The sequence below is a fragment of the Chlorocebus sabaeus genome, chromosome 21, assembly GCF_047675955.1.
Source record: "Chlorocebus sabaeus isolate Y175 chromosome 21, mChlSab1.0.hap1, whole genome shotgun sequence".
NCBI classification, from domain to species: Eukaryota; Metazoa; Chordata; class Mammalia; order Primates; family Cercopithecidae; genus Chlorocebus; species Chlorocebus sabaeus.
The window spans coordinates 30,014,936-30,030,118 of record NC_132924.1 but is presented as its reverse complement, the minus strand read 5'-3'; the positions used below and the strand labels follow the sequence as shown (position 1 = coordinate 30,030,118).

General features: G+C 40.5%; 1 protein-coding gene across 8 annotated transcripts in view; it reads right to left on the bottom strand.

Annotated features, from left to right (window-relative positions):
• PDE1C (phosphodiesterase 1C) overlaps window positions 1-15,183 on the bottom strand; it is a 634,171-nt gene that overhangs the window by 93,131 nt on the left and 525,857 nt on the right. For all 8 annotated transcript variants that reach the window (XM_073008991.1, XM_007981671.3, XM_007981673.3 and 5 more), the window contains one exon: window positions 10,080-10,148. In XM_073008991.1, the coding sequence (XP_072865092.1) occupies window positions 10,080-10,148 (69 nt within the window). The remainder of the gene's footprint in view (window positions 1-10,079; window positions 10,149-15,183) is intronic.

Here is a 15,183-nt window from a genome sequence, read left to right as displayed (position 1 = left end):
TACTTGCAGAACTTCCTAAATACTCAGATCCCCATATTCCAACACCCATCTCACCCAATAGGTTAGAAAAGGAAATCATTAAATTTCTTGGCCATATCTATGAAATCATGTCTACCTTAATAAAACTAAACAAAAGTGTTTTGCCAAACAGCCACAGATTTTCCACTAAAAATTCTTTAATATGGCCGGGCATGGTGGCTCACGCCTGTAATCCCAGCACTTTGGGAGGCCGAGGCAGGCGGATCACGAGGTCAGGAGATCGAGACCATCCTGGCTAACACAGAGAAACCCCGTCTCTACTAAAAATACAAAAAGATTATCCGGGCATGGTGGCAGGCGCCTGTAGTCCCAGCTACTCGGGAGGCTGAGGCAGGAGAATGGTGTGAACCCGGGAGGCGGAGCTTGCAGTGAGCCAAGATCATGCCATTGCACTCCAGCCTGGGTGACAGAGCGAGTCTCTGTCTCAAAAAAAAAAAAAAAGAAAAAATCTTTAAAATCATTAAGCATTCAGAAATGTATAAACAATGATATAACAAATACCCATCCTCTCAATACAGTTTAATAAAATCTTAATAATTTTTACATTTGCTCAAACATTTTTTGAAAGAAATTAACACAGATAGAATTAAGTTACCCAGTAGATCCCCTCTATGATACTTCCCTCTCTTCCCTCTGGAAAAGCCATCCTCCAGAATTTGGTATTTATCATTGCTGTGCATATATGTATGAAATTATTGCATTTGCATCCACAAAATATCTAATATTTCTGCATGTTTTAAAACAATATAAATTGCATTAGAAAGCATGTATCTTTTTAATTATTTTATTTATTTATTATTATTGTTATACTTTAAGTTCTACGGTACATGTGCACAACATGCAGGTTTGTTACGTATGTATACATGTGCCATGTTGGTGTGCTGCACCCATTAACTCGTCATTTACATTAGGTATATCTCCCAATGCTACCCCTCCCCCCCCAACCCCACGACAGGCCCCAGTGTGTGATGTTCCCCACCCTGTGTCCAAGTGTTCTCATTGTTCAATTCCCATGTATGAGTGAGAACATAGAAAGCATATATCTTATTGCAACTTGCTTCACTTGCTCAACATTATGCTCAGCATTGTTTGTAATAGCAAAAAGTGGAAGACAACCATCAATAGGAGATGATTATATGTCTTTGGAATATTTGCATTATAAAATGCTATACAAATGTTAAAATGGATGAATGTTTTCAAAGAACTAGCGTTATATTTTGCATGCAATTTCTTTTGCCGTACATTAGCAAACCTAATGTATGGCAAAAATTTTTTTAAGGCATCTCTTAAAAGCAGGATAGACCTGGATTTTTTCTTTCTAATCTAATCAAATAACCTTTATATTTGAAAAGTAAGTTGAAGCCACTTGCAATTATTGTTATTCCTGATATTTTTGGACTCATTTCTACTGTTAAATCTTGTTTTGTGTTTATCATTCTTTATTCTTTGTTTCTGTCTTCCTTTCTGCCTTCTATTAAGTTGATACATTCTCTTTGTTTATTGTTATTCATTTGTTGATTTAGGTGCCTGCTGATATGGTCTGGATCTGTGTCCCATCCCACATCTCATGTCCAATTGTAATCTCCAATGTTGGAGGTGGGGCCTGGTGGTAGACTATTTGATCATGGGGGTGGATTTCCCCCTTGGTACTGTTCTCATGATAGTGAGTGATTCCTCATGAGATCTGGTCATTTAAAAGTGTGTGGCACCTCCTCCTGTTTCCCACTGCTCTGGCCATGTGAAGTGCTGGCTCCCCCTTCACCTTCTGCCATGACTGCAAGTTTCCCAAGGCCTCCCCAGAAGAAGCCACTATGCTTCCTGTACAGCCTGAAGAACTGTAGGCCAATTAAACTTCTTTTCTTTATAAATTACTCAGTCTCAGATAGTTCTTTATAGCAATGCAAGAACTGACTAATACACTTGGCTTAGTCAGCTTGGGCTGCTATAACAAAGTACTGTGACTGAGTGGGTTACAAACAACAGAAATTTATTTCTTGCAGTTCTAGAGGATGGAAGTCCAAGATTACGTTTCCAGCACAGTTGGCTTCTAGGGAGGGCCGTCTTCCTCTTCCAGGTTGCAGACTACTGACTTCTTGTTGTGCCCTCATATGGTAAAAACAGAGCAAGCTAGCTCTCTGGGGTCTCTTTTATAAGGTCACTAATCCCATTTGTGAGGGCTCCATCCTCATGACCTGATTACCTCCCAAAGCCTCCACCTCCAAACATCATCACATTATGTAGGGGTTCAGTCAGGATGTTGAGAAAAATTGTAAAATAAACCTTCTTGGAAGGCCAGAAGGTTTTAGCAAAAGCCACACTATAGAGTTACGGCTGAAGGCAACCTAATCCTCTTTGAGCTATAGCAAGGGTAATTAACATAGGGATGTAGAGGAGTCTATCTAAATAGCTTGTTTAGTCATGTGGTCCTAAGACTAACCTTTGCCATCAGCAGGTGCATGATTGCTCTCTACTTGGGGGGTTGGCAATGTAATTACCTTCTAGTGGTGTTTACTTGAGACTTTTGTCATTTAATGTGTGCTGAATAAATGCCAAGAAGGCCAGTGAGTGTGGGCCGGGCTGCGGTTGCCACTGTTTACAGCATTCTCCTTGGGGTCTGTAAGTGACCTGGACTCTCAGCTGGACTGAGAAGCATAGTATCTGTGTCAGTGTACGTTATTCATCTGTTGTTGGGTCGGGGTCTGTGGGACGGGCCCCTGCAACACTGGGGATTGGATTTTAACATATGAATTTGGTAAGAACACAAATATTCAGTGAATAACAATGCTATTATGTTTCTATTATTCTACTGATGTTCCTTTGTGTTAAAAAGTTACAAAATTACAAAGTTCTGACCAAAGACAAGATAGATCTTAGCACTTTTTAGGTCCATATTGAAATATCCCTTCTTCCGTCTATAGCTTCTCTTTCCTATTTTAACACAAAAATTAGATGTTATTTTATGGTGACTAGTCACTCAAATTTACCAACATGTTTTATTTACTGATGTGCTCACCACTAATTCCTGTGTCTCACACCTTCCTTGTGGGTTCACTTTTCTTCTTGTTGACATACTTCCCTTAACATGTTTTTTGTTTGTTTGTTTTTTTGTTTTTGTTTTTATTTTTTTTGAGATGGAGTCTTGATCTGTGGCCCAGGCTGGAGTGCAGTGGTATAATCTAAGCTCACTGCAACCTCCGCCTCCCGTGTTCAAGCAATTCTCGTGCCTCAGCCTCCTGAGTAGCTGGGACTGCAGGCACATGCCACCACACCTGGCTAATTTTTGTATTTTTAATAGAGATGGGGTTTTGTCACATTGGCCAGGTGGGTCTTGAACTCCTGACCTCAGGCGATCTTCCCACCTCAGCCTCCCAAAGTGCTGGGATTACAGGTGTGAGCCATCGTGCCCAGCCTTAACACATTTTTTAATGAAAGTCTGTCTGTGAGTGGTAAATTATCATTGTATACCTGAAAATGTTTTAATGTGTCTTCACTCATAAGCAATAATTTAGCTATTTTAACTATTACATACTGCTCTATTTTCCCTCAGCATGTGGAAGATATATTCTTCATTGTCTTCTGGCTTCTACTGTTACCAATGCAAATTTTGCTGTCAGTTGATTACTTGCATCTTTCCTGCACATAATCAGCCTCTCATAGCATTTAAGGTTTTCTCACCCTTGATGTAGCTTTGGGCAATGTCATACAATGTCTTCAGGTATGAATTTGTTTTTGTTTAGTTATGGCACTGGAGATTTACTTTCCATCTAAGAATTTGAGTCTTTCTTTACTTCTGGGAAATTATTACCTCTTTGTTGAAATATTGCTTTCCCACCACTTTCTCCATACCCTACTAAAATTTCTGAGAGAAGTAGTTTACAGCAATTTGTCTATTTTCCATGCTCTTAAATTTTTTATTGAGATATAATTCATAAACCATAAATTTTGTGCTTTTGAGGTGTACATTTCAAGGGTTTTTACTATATTTACAATGTTTTGCAACCATCACTGTTTAATTCCAGAATATTTTCATCATCCCTAAAAAGAGCCTTATATCCATGAGAAGTCACTCTCTGCTCTCTTCTCTCCCCAGCCCCTGACAACCACTAGTCTACTTTCTGTCTCTATGGATTAGCCCATTCTGGGTATTTTGTGTAAATGGAATAATACAATATGTGACCTTTTGTGTCTGGCTTCTTTTACTTAGCAAAATGTTCTCTAGGTTCATCCATGTTGTAAAATGTGTCAGTACTTCATTTAAGTCACTCTATGATTAACTTTTTGAAAAACAGCCAAACTGTGTTCTAAAGTGGCTGCACCATTTTACATTCCCAGCAGCAACATATGAGGGTGCTAATTTCACCACATCTTCACCATCACTTGTTATTTCAGTATGTTTCAAATATTATTATTATAGCATCCTAGTGCATGTGAAGTGGTGTATCACTGTGGTTTTGATGTGTATTCCTTAATGATTAATAATGTTGAACATCTTTTTCATATGTCTTTTGTATATCTTCTTTGGAGAAATGTTTGTTCAAATCCTTTGCCACTTTTTAACTGGGTTGTCTTTTTATTGTTGAGTTGTAAGAGTTCTTTACACATTCTGGATAGAAAATCCTCATCAGATATGTAATTCACAAATATTTTCTCTCTGTGAATTGTCTTTCCACTTTCTTGATAGTTTTTCCAAAGCACAAAAGTTTCTTATTTTAATGAAGTCCAATTATCTAGTTTTTTCTTGGTTGTTTATATGTTGTTATATCTAAGAAACCACTGCCAAATCCAAGGTCATGAGGATTTACCTCTACGTTTTCTTCTAAGAATTTTTTTTTTTTTTTTGAGATGGAGTCTTGCTCTGTCGCCCAGGCTGGAGTGCAGTGGCATGATCTTGGCTCACTGCAACCTCCACCCCCTTGGTTTAAGTGTTTCTCCTGCCTCAGCATCCCAAGTAGTTGGGATTACATGCATCCACCACCATGCCCAGCTAATTTTTGTATTTTAGTAGAGACAGGGTTTCACTATGTAGGTCAAGCTGGTCTCGAACTCCTGACCTCAAATGATCCGCCTGCCTTGGCCTCCAAAAGTGCTGGGATTACAGGCGTGAACCACCGTGCCCAGCCGTTTCCTTCTAAGAAATTTATGGTTCACAATCCTTTATTTTTTAATATGGTTCCCTCTCTATGCTATATTTGGTGTAAAGTCCTCAGGACTATCCTCCAACATTATCTTTTCCACTGTGTTCTACCTTGAATTTATACTATCAATTGATAGTTTTTTCTTTTTAAAAATTGTAATGACTATATGTTTGCTTCCTTTTTTAAAATTTCAGATTTTGAATCACTTCTTTTACATGATCTCTGCTCTTCCTGGTTTCTGTACAATTTCTCTTTATTGTTTTTAGGATAATTTTTCCTCCACTTGGCTCTTTGAGTATCCTAATTACATTTTAAAGTGTTTGACAGCCTGCACCAAAAATTAACTCCTTCTGGAAGAAATTCGTGTTCCCATTGCTGATTTCTGTGGTACACTCTGCTACTGGCACCAATTCTTCCTCCTGTACCTGTGCTTTCTAACCTGTACTGCTCCTCCCCCTGGCAAACCACACTTCCCTGCTTCTTGACTTTGCCTTTGGCCAGACCATTTTTCACAGCAGCTGTGTCATTTTATGTTCCTAGAAGCAATATACCAGGGTTCCCATTTCTCCACACCCTCACGAATACCTGCTATTTTCTGTTTGTGTTTTCTAGTAGCCATCCTAATGGGTGTGAAGTGGCATCTCATTGTGGCTTTGATCTGCATTTCCCTAATGACTGTCATCTTTCTATGTGCTTATTGGCCCATTTGTAGCTCTTCTCTGGAGAAATGTCTATTCCAGTCCCTTGGCCATTTTTGAATTGGGTTTTGTTTTTTTTGTTGTTGTTGCTGCTGCTGTTGAGCTGCCAGAGTTCTTTATATCTTTTCTATATCTGGATATTAACCCCTTATCAAATATATAATTTGAAAATATTTTCTCATATTCTGTGAGTTGCCTTTTCACTGTATTAATGTATCTTTTGATGTACAAAAAGTTTTTAATTTTAATGAAGTCCGATTTATCTATTGCTTCTTTTGTTGCCTGTGACATTTTGGCTAATTTCAAGTAGAAGATATTTGGGTTTTGTGTTCTTTCTCTTTCTCTTGACTGTCTAGAGTTTTGTAGTTACTTCCACCTCATCCCTTAAACTTCCACTACAGAGCCTTATAATGGAACTTTATGACTAATGCTGTATAATCATATTGGGATATTGCAGATCCAATTCCAAAGCTAGCTCGGTCTGGCAGAAAAGCTGTCCCAATGTCCATCCATCTCTCTAGGCCAACAGCTTCCTGTTAATATTATTAAGCTGTAGCTTGGAAGAAACAGGTTGGCAGCAATTGTTTCAGCCTGTCCACCCCATGCCCTGTATTCAGGTTATAGCCCAGGCTGTGATTCCCAGTGTCCTCTGGAGCACTTATAGTCCCTTTTGCTCCACAGGATTCAAGCTCCTTCCTACCACTCCTTACTCAGCATGGATCACAGCTGTCCCAGGGCTTCTGTAGTTTTCTTTTTTTTCTGGTTCCCAGAGTTGTTTGTCTCTGGCACTGGCTTTTAAAAATATTTTTTTTGTTATAATTTTACGTACCTTTTCATGTGTTTGAGCAGAAGAATGTTTGTCAAAAAATGAACTTACTCGACCATCTTGACTGGAATTAACAGCAAATGTTTTCATCTCCTAATGACTGAATTTGATCAGCCTACAGCAGATTGATTTGACTGCACTGGATCTAGTCATGTAGGTGGTGTTGTGGAAATATAAAACCCTAAAATTCCAACTAAATCCATTCACTGGCTATAAAATCAAAGGTTTTTAAAAGTTTCTATTGGTGGTCATTCAGAAGAGTCATCTCTTCTACAGCGGTGAGATGGTAAGATGGAGCTGTGAGCAAGAGTCAGCATGCATGGGGAGGGGACCCCATGGCACACAAGCCACAAGGAGGCATCTGTGATGTTCCCGAGGCAAGAAGGGAAGCAGAGAGCTGGGTATTGCAATGAGGTGGTGAGCACATCTGCTAGTGAAAGCATGGTTCCAGCTCCTTCCCTACACCCCTCAGGATGTGGAGCACAGCTGCCCTGCAGCTTCTGTCCTGCAGTGTCAATCTGCACACTGTGTAGTAGCAGTACACAGGTTAATTATGTCTGGTGTTTTGAGAACTACCCACTTCCACCTCTGACCATCTCTCAAGTCCTGTAGGGCAGAGGAGTGTGTTTTACCACCCTGTAGGCTTTGGAGATGCTCAGAACTCAGAGCCTAAGACACTCCTTTTGGGACCATTTTGGATGGCTAAAGACAAGGTAGCTGTGATTCTGAGTCAGAGGCCTTGGGAACCCAGTGGCCATCCCTGAGTCCCCAGCAGAGCAAGTGGGTCCCAGGACAGCTCTGCATATTCTTGGAGGTGACAAGGATGCCCTCAGAAGTCCCACCTGACCTAGCAAGGCTATGACCTTGTCAGGAGCAAACACCATCACTTCACACTGGATTTGCTTGGTTTAAAGCTGAGTTCCAGCTGGACGCAGTGGCTCACGCCTGTAATCTCAGCACTTTGGGAGGCCAAGGTGTGCGGATCACGAGGTCAGGAGATCGAGACCATCCTAGCTAACACGGTGAAACCCCGTCTCTACCGAAAATACCAAAAATTACCCAGGCGTGGTGGTGGGCACCTGTAGTCCCAGCTACTTGGGAGGCTGAGGCAGGAGAATGGCTTGAACCCAGGAGGCAGAGCTTGCAGTGAGCCGAGATCACACTACTGCACTTCAGCCTGGGCAACAGAGCGAGACTTCATCTCAAAAAAAAAAAAAAAAAAAAAAAAAAAAGCTGATTTCCTCCTGATGCTCTGTAGTCCCAAGAGCATAATAACCTCAAGCAGAGACAAGATGTGAGGGGCTTCCAGAGACTACAGAGCAATGTCTCCTCCTACTAAAAGCAAGTTAGTAGAGTTGAGCAAACCCAGACTTTAAGATGAGCCTTTTTTTATGAGGATGATTCCCTTCTGTGTAGTCATAAACTAAATCGGAGGCTGCTCACTCATGCACCATGTACCCAGTTTAGAAACATTAATGCACACCCAGTAAGTGCCTGCCACCTTGGCAGCACTGGCGGCAGAAAGGAATAACACAGTCCTCATCATGGAAAAAGCTACCTATCAATAGACAACAGGATTTATATGCAAACCATTGTAGTGCACTGTTAATTCCACCTAGATGATTTTGACAGGACTGCAAAGAGAAATTAATAAAGGGAAGATGAGAATAAGGAGAATCCGAGGCAGTCACAGAGGTAAGAAAAGTTCAAGGTTATTCAGCGGATGCAGAGTCCACTTGTTTGACTTGGGTGAGGGAGCTACAGAAATTGAAGTTAAAAAAGCAGGCAGACATAAGTCATATTTCATTTAAAATGCCACTAACTGTAAAATGAACTATTTTTTCATGTACAACCAAGAAAAAAAAATGCTGGTAATTGAATTATCACACACCATTGACTGCAAAACATCCCAATCTAAAATGGGTTAAGATGCAAGGCAATGTGCCTCTCAGAATGGATGAAATGTGGCAATTCCCCAAATAAGAAATGTAGAGGTGAATTGACACTAAAAAAAAAAGTTTTTTAAAATAGAAAGATAAATTCCAACCAAATGTAGATATCATTTTTTCTTATCAAATCAGTAAGGTATTGAAAATAATGTTTAGCATTAGCAAGGGGATCGTGAAATGGACAAACTCATGCTAAAACCATACATTAATACCATCTTTCTGAAAATCACTTTGGTAATAATGTGTCAGGAGCCTAAATATGTATGGATTCTTTGAGCCAGTAACCTTACCTAGAGGAACCTATGGTAAATCCATACTTACAGACTCAGAAGATTTATGTACAAGAATGTAAGGTCACTTATAAAATGCATGTTACATAAATGCTAAATTATCAATAGATGTATAAATAAACTGTGGCATAGTCATAGAAATGTTAGTCAATTACTGAAATACTTGTTAAAGTACTTAATAACATGAGGAAAATCTCATAATGTAGTGGTAAGCTTTAAAAGGAAGGAAACAAAACTCTACATAAAGTATTACTCTAATTCAAATCTAGAGAAAAAGTATTTAATAAAGACTGGAAGGAGAGATAATCTTGGTTAACTCTGAGTGGTAGCATTATTGGAGACATTTTTCCTTCTTAAATTTATTATTTTTAAAATTTTCTTCATTGATGGTATTTATCTTTTGTAACCTTTCCTTACCCCAAACAGATGTGCTTTTCCAAATTCTGCTTGTTAAAATTAAATAAAAATTAAATTGTAGTTGAGAATGTAAGCACATGCATGGAGATAGAATGATCAATAGGTGCCCCTTACATTAAACAATACTCATACTCGATCCTCATGAATACTTATGATTTGCCAGTACATGTTAGATTGGGTCAAACAGAGGTCATACATGCCTTCCATATTTCTCAATGGTAGAGATTATTGTGAGCACTCTGTCAATACTAGGCTAAATTTACAAGCATTATTTCTAATTCTTATCTTTTCCCAGACAGATGAGAAAACAGAAGTTCCAAGAAGCTGAAGAAGCACGTGTGAGGGGGCACACAATTTGAACACAGCAAAACCGAGATTTAAACCTGGGTCTCAATCTCACCACAGGCTCACACTACTTCCTTTGCACTATCTGCCTCTAAAAGGCAGATCCTTCCGTAACATGTCCAGATGAACATCAAAGAGGACCAAAATTCTATTTTTTCCATAGGTGAGTGGGGGAGATTGTGAACCAACTATAGAAATATTTATGCCCATTCCTGGAGGGACCTCACAAATTTGGGTGACAGAGACAAAGCTCTCTGATAATGTGAGTAGACTGGATAACTATGGGGCCAGGTTCTCAGTTTATCAACTCAATTCCCGAGAAACTAGTCCTTTCCGTTGTCTGTGGTCACTAAGATAATGGTGCAATGCTGTTTACCCACCTGGCAATGTAAGGAGACTCGTGGAGCTGGTGCTTGGGGCTGGTGAGCTGTGAGAACGCCGTTTTATGCCTGTGAAGAGGAAAAAGAGGATAAGGAAAAGTAGGATCGTCGAAAGACCTGTTGGACAAGTAAATGGTCATCTGAAATGTTATCAAATTGGGGTCTGAAAACAACGTTTAGAAGCAGGTTAGGTGAGGTTGCAGGGTGGTGCATATTCTGTGGTCCAGAAAAGCTGGGAGCATCGCCTTTGCCTTTGTGTGTGTGTGACAGTACTCAATTCCTCTGGCTGGAAGGTTGATATGCTGGAACCAATGTGCCGCTGAGCAATGCTACATTTTAGGATCACAGGGGAAGCTTTCTAAATATGCAGTTACCTGGGCATCATCCCGACAGTACAAGGGTGGAGGCCCAGCACTGATGTTTTTAAAGCCCCTCATTCTAATGTGCATCCAGGATGGAGGACTATCTGAAGAAGGGGAAGTTCCGATTTAGAATGAGGGAATCAGGGATTTTGTCCCTGCTTTGTCCTTACAGGCTTTACTCGCTATTGGAGCTCAAGCAATGAACTGGATCTCTCTGAAGCTCAGGTCTTCATCTACAAAATGAGGAGAATAACAACAATTGCGTCGAAGTGTTCCAGTGAGGATTAAAGGAAACAAAGTGTGTCCACTGCTCAGGAACAATGAGAGACTCCACAAATGCTAGGTTAGTGGGGTTTCTGAGTTTTCTGGCAACTGGCAACAGAATTTCTATGAGGAAGGGGATTATCTTTGTTCTAATAAACCCTTTAATGGGTCACGAGGCAATGAAAAGTCAAACCCCAGGATGGGATCAGTAAGGAGAGAGCAGAACAGAGGGACAAAGGGAGAACTGAGTGGTTCTGCCAAAATTTTTACTTTTATATATATATATATGTGTGAGTGTGTACATATATACACACGCATATATTTACATATAAATATAAACACCAAGACACATATATGCACACATATCTTACATATAAATGTGAATATTTATTCATTCATTCATTCATTTATTTTGTCATCCAGAGTGGGAAGAAAGAGGCCTGGAAGCCAGATTCTAGCAACATGGCAGATGCCTGCAGTCTGAGCTGGCAGAAATGCAGAGAGAATTCCTCAGCAGAGGATATCCATGAGTCAGTGTTAGGTTACTTCCGTTAGGAGTCCCCACAAACTTCCCAAACTTTTAGTTACGTCTACTTTATATGCAGAGGCCTGGTGTAAGTGGAAGCTGTGCTGATGGAGAAGACGCTGTGTGTCAATACAGTCACCGGTAAAGATAACTAGAGAATCTGAAGACTGGGCAGTGTCAGAGGAAACAGAGACTTGGGGTTGGAGGTGAGTGGGAGAGCGGTAAGCTTTCCCTACCCCAGAATCCCTGGGGAAGAGTGGAGACACGCACTTTGGATGATGTTTGAGATCATTCCATTTTATTTTATTTTATTTTATTTTATTTTATTTTATTTTATTTTATATTTTATTTTATTTTATTTTATTTTATTTTATTTTATTTTATTTTATTTATTTTTTTGAGACGGAGTTTTGTTCTGTTGCCCAGGCTGGAGTGCAGTGATGTGATCTTGGCTCACTGCAAGCTCCACCTCCCAGGTTCAAGCAATTCCCCTGCCTCAGCCTCCTGAGTAGCTGGGACTACAGGCGTGCACCACCATGCCTGGCTAATTTTTGTAATTTTAGTAGAGACGGGGTTTCACCATGTTGGCCAGGCTGGTCTCAAACTCCTGACCTTGTGATCCACACACTTCTGCCTCTTAAAGTGCTGGGATTCCAGACATGAGCCACCGCACCCAACCCCATTTTAATCTTAAACAACAGGGTGCCAATCCTGACATTCTGTGACAAACGCCCTCAGACAATAACACATGTTACTGTTAATCATTATTATTATTTCTTTCTTTTCTGGCAGCAGTAGTAGTAAAAATGGAAAACATAAAATTAATCCAAACAGCTCAGACCTACAAAAACTGTGAATTTGTATGAGGTGAAGGGCACTGTATCTGGCGGGACTTTATTTCTCCGTTTTCCAGGTCTCACAGATGCCCTGAAGGTCAGAGTTGGTGGAAAACATAGAGGGCCCGACCCTGGCTGTAGCTGTGCTTCAGTTCTTGAACCTCAGTTGAGTAACTGAGTTACTCCTGAGGTGATTTTTATAAATATGACTTCCAAGGTCCTTGATTGGACCCTGAAGCAGAATCTTCAGGGAATGGAGCCAGAAATTTGAATTTTATCAATTTCACCAGGTGAGTCCAATGATGATCTTGTAATCTGGCACTTCCCTGGTCTAATGAAGTGTCTTGGAGACTCTGGGGTGGAAGATTCACACAAAGTGATACTCTGTGTCAAAGCCAGTGCTGCCACAGGCACAACCCCAGCGGATGCTGGTCGCATTGTATCCTACACAAACAATGGTGGACCCTGCGTGTGCAACAAATAGGCCCTGTTAGGAGGCACTACCAGAGGGCACATCTGTGTCTTTCACCTTGTGATCCAGAGCCGTTCCTTCTCTGCCCGAAATGCCTCTGTGTCCCACAAGATTTTTTACTTGTCTCACTGGACCTTTGGGATAGGTTTTCTCAGCAGTGACACTGTGACATTTGAGCTGTACAGTTCTTTGTGTGGGGGCTGTCCTGTGCACTGGAAGATGTTTAGCAGTGTCCCTGGCCTCTACCCATGAGATGTCAGTAGCTCCTCCCTAGTCGTGACGATCATAAACGTCCTCCAGATGGTGACAAATATCCTCTAGAGGCAAATCCCCCACATTGAGAATCGCTATTTTAGGTTGGAGATGGGGCTTCAAGTTTTTATTTACAGATGTGGTTCCCAATTTGGCTGCTTGGTCATTGCTAATAGTCACTCCCACACATTAAGCAGTTACTGTGGCCCTGGCGCCATATTAGGTAGGCACCGTGAAATATAGATTTGTTGTTGTTTCTGATGCTAACATTCTGACAACAAAATTATCCCATTTTACAGGATTTTGAGACTATTTTTGTCTCCAAATATTTTAAGTAACTTGCCCAATGTTAATGAGTGTTGGGGGAGGAGGGAAAAACTTATGTCAAGATCATTCAAAGTTCAAACTTAAGGAAATGTTTCCCCTGACACTTGCTGCTTCTTAACCAACCCATTATCTGGGTTTCCTTCAAGCACAGTCTCCCAAAGTCATCTAAGAGGAAGAAGGGGAACATCACACACCGGGGCCTATCATGGGGTGGGGGGAGGGATTGCATTGGAAGTTATACCTGATGTAAATGACGAGTTGATGGGTGCTGCCAAGTTGATGGGTGCAGCACAGCAACATGGCACAAGTATACATATGTAACAAACCTGCACGTTATGCACATGTACCCTAGGACTTAAAGTATAATAATAATAAAAAATAAAGAAAAAAAAAGAAAAAAAGAAAAACCTGGGACAATTATTTTAACAAAAAGAAAAAACAAAGCCAGATTCCCAGGCCTCACTAAGCTCTCGGAGTCAGCATTTCTGGAGGTGAGGCTTAGGGACCTGAGTATTTCACAAGTGGCTCAGGTGATTCCCATCGCCAAGCAGGCTTGGAACAACTTGTGTGGTAGAAATTTCCTTCTTTTTGTCTAACTAACGAAAAGTGTGGCATTCTGCTTTCTGTGGATACTCTTGTGAAGTTGAGAGAACAAATTTAATGTTGCCTACATGAGTACCTGAAAAACTACAAAGCGCTCACTGACCACAAACTTTCAATGTTGCTACCTGTAGAAACATCTACTATTGCCAGGTTATTTCATAGAAATGCTTGGTGGAATTAAAGGAAAAACAAAATAACTGATTATAATCTTCCAAAAGCCTGCAGGTTGACAGCTTTTCGTAGAGGTAGTTTTTCATCCCTTAGTATCTTCTTTGCAAACACTGAGTAGGGGAGTTCTGGGAACCCTGAGTCAGTGAAAAAGCAGAACTGCAAGCCCTTCTGGAAATGCTGTTATTTTCTCTGTTTGCTTGGTGAGATGCCCAATATATCAGGAAAGGGATGAAGCCATCCCACCTCTCATAATCATGAGTCATAAACAGGTAGCAGGCGGGGATGCATAAAATAAAACTGGTTTTGATTTTGCCACAGGCCATTGGGGGTGGTTAGGTTCTGAGTCAGCCTCCCACTGGCTTCCAGTTCACTGAGGTTGTGTTCTTGAAATCACTTTCCATGCGGAAGCTACCAAATTACCTATCACTTTACTCCACTCATGGGAGTAATATCCAATATATCTAAGTTTCATTTTCTAAAGTCCTTTGCCCTTCACCCTTCCCTTGCTCCCTCCCACGTCCAGGAAGAACATCAGAAACCAGGTGGGAACAGCCAGTCCCGATCCAGCTTCTAAACTGTACTGTATGATGCACACAGAAGGCTTCAGACCACCCATCACATGGAACTGGTTCTTGGATCGTTGTAGAAATCTACTCTGTCAGTGGTTTTCAGTCCTGGCTACATGTTAGAATCATCTGAGGAGTTCTTAAACAATATGCTGACACCTGACCCTTCACCCCAAGATGCTGTTTAGTTGGTCTGGGTGGGACCTGGGCATGAGAACTTTTTTACGTTCCCAGGTGAGCCTGATCTGTAGCCATGAGATGCACCGCCTTCATGAATACCCAGAGAAGATGTTTCTTTCAGTTGTCGGGAGGGAAGCCTTCTTTCTTCTGAAACAACTGGTGTGCTCAGCCTCATGGATGTGAATCTTGTAAATGGCTTCTTTCCATTTAAACTTATGATTCCAGAAAGCTTAGACCCAGTTTATGACATAATGCTAGGAATCAGGGGAGGTCGATTTAGACTGCACATCTGCATATTAACATTTGCCCCGGTTTGCTCTATCTATGCTAGCTCTACTTTATGACTCTGGTTTTATTCCTCTTTCTTAATCATTAAAAAAGCAATGTATTAAATTCATATGAGTTTAGAATTCTCAAATATTTTATAAATGAGGTAAAATAAAAACAAATGAACAAACAACTATGTCAATGCTGCTATTGCTAAATTTCATTTTCCTCATCTATAAAATTGAGAAAACATCAATGTCAGGACAATAATTGTGAGT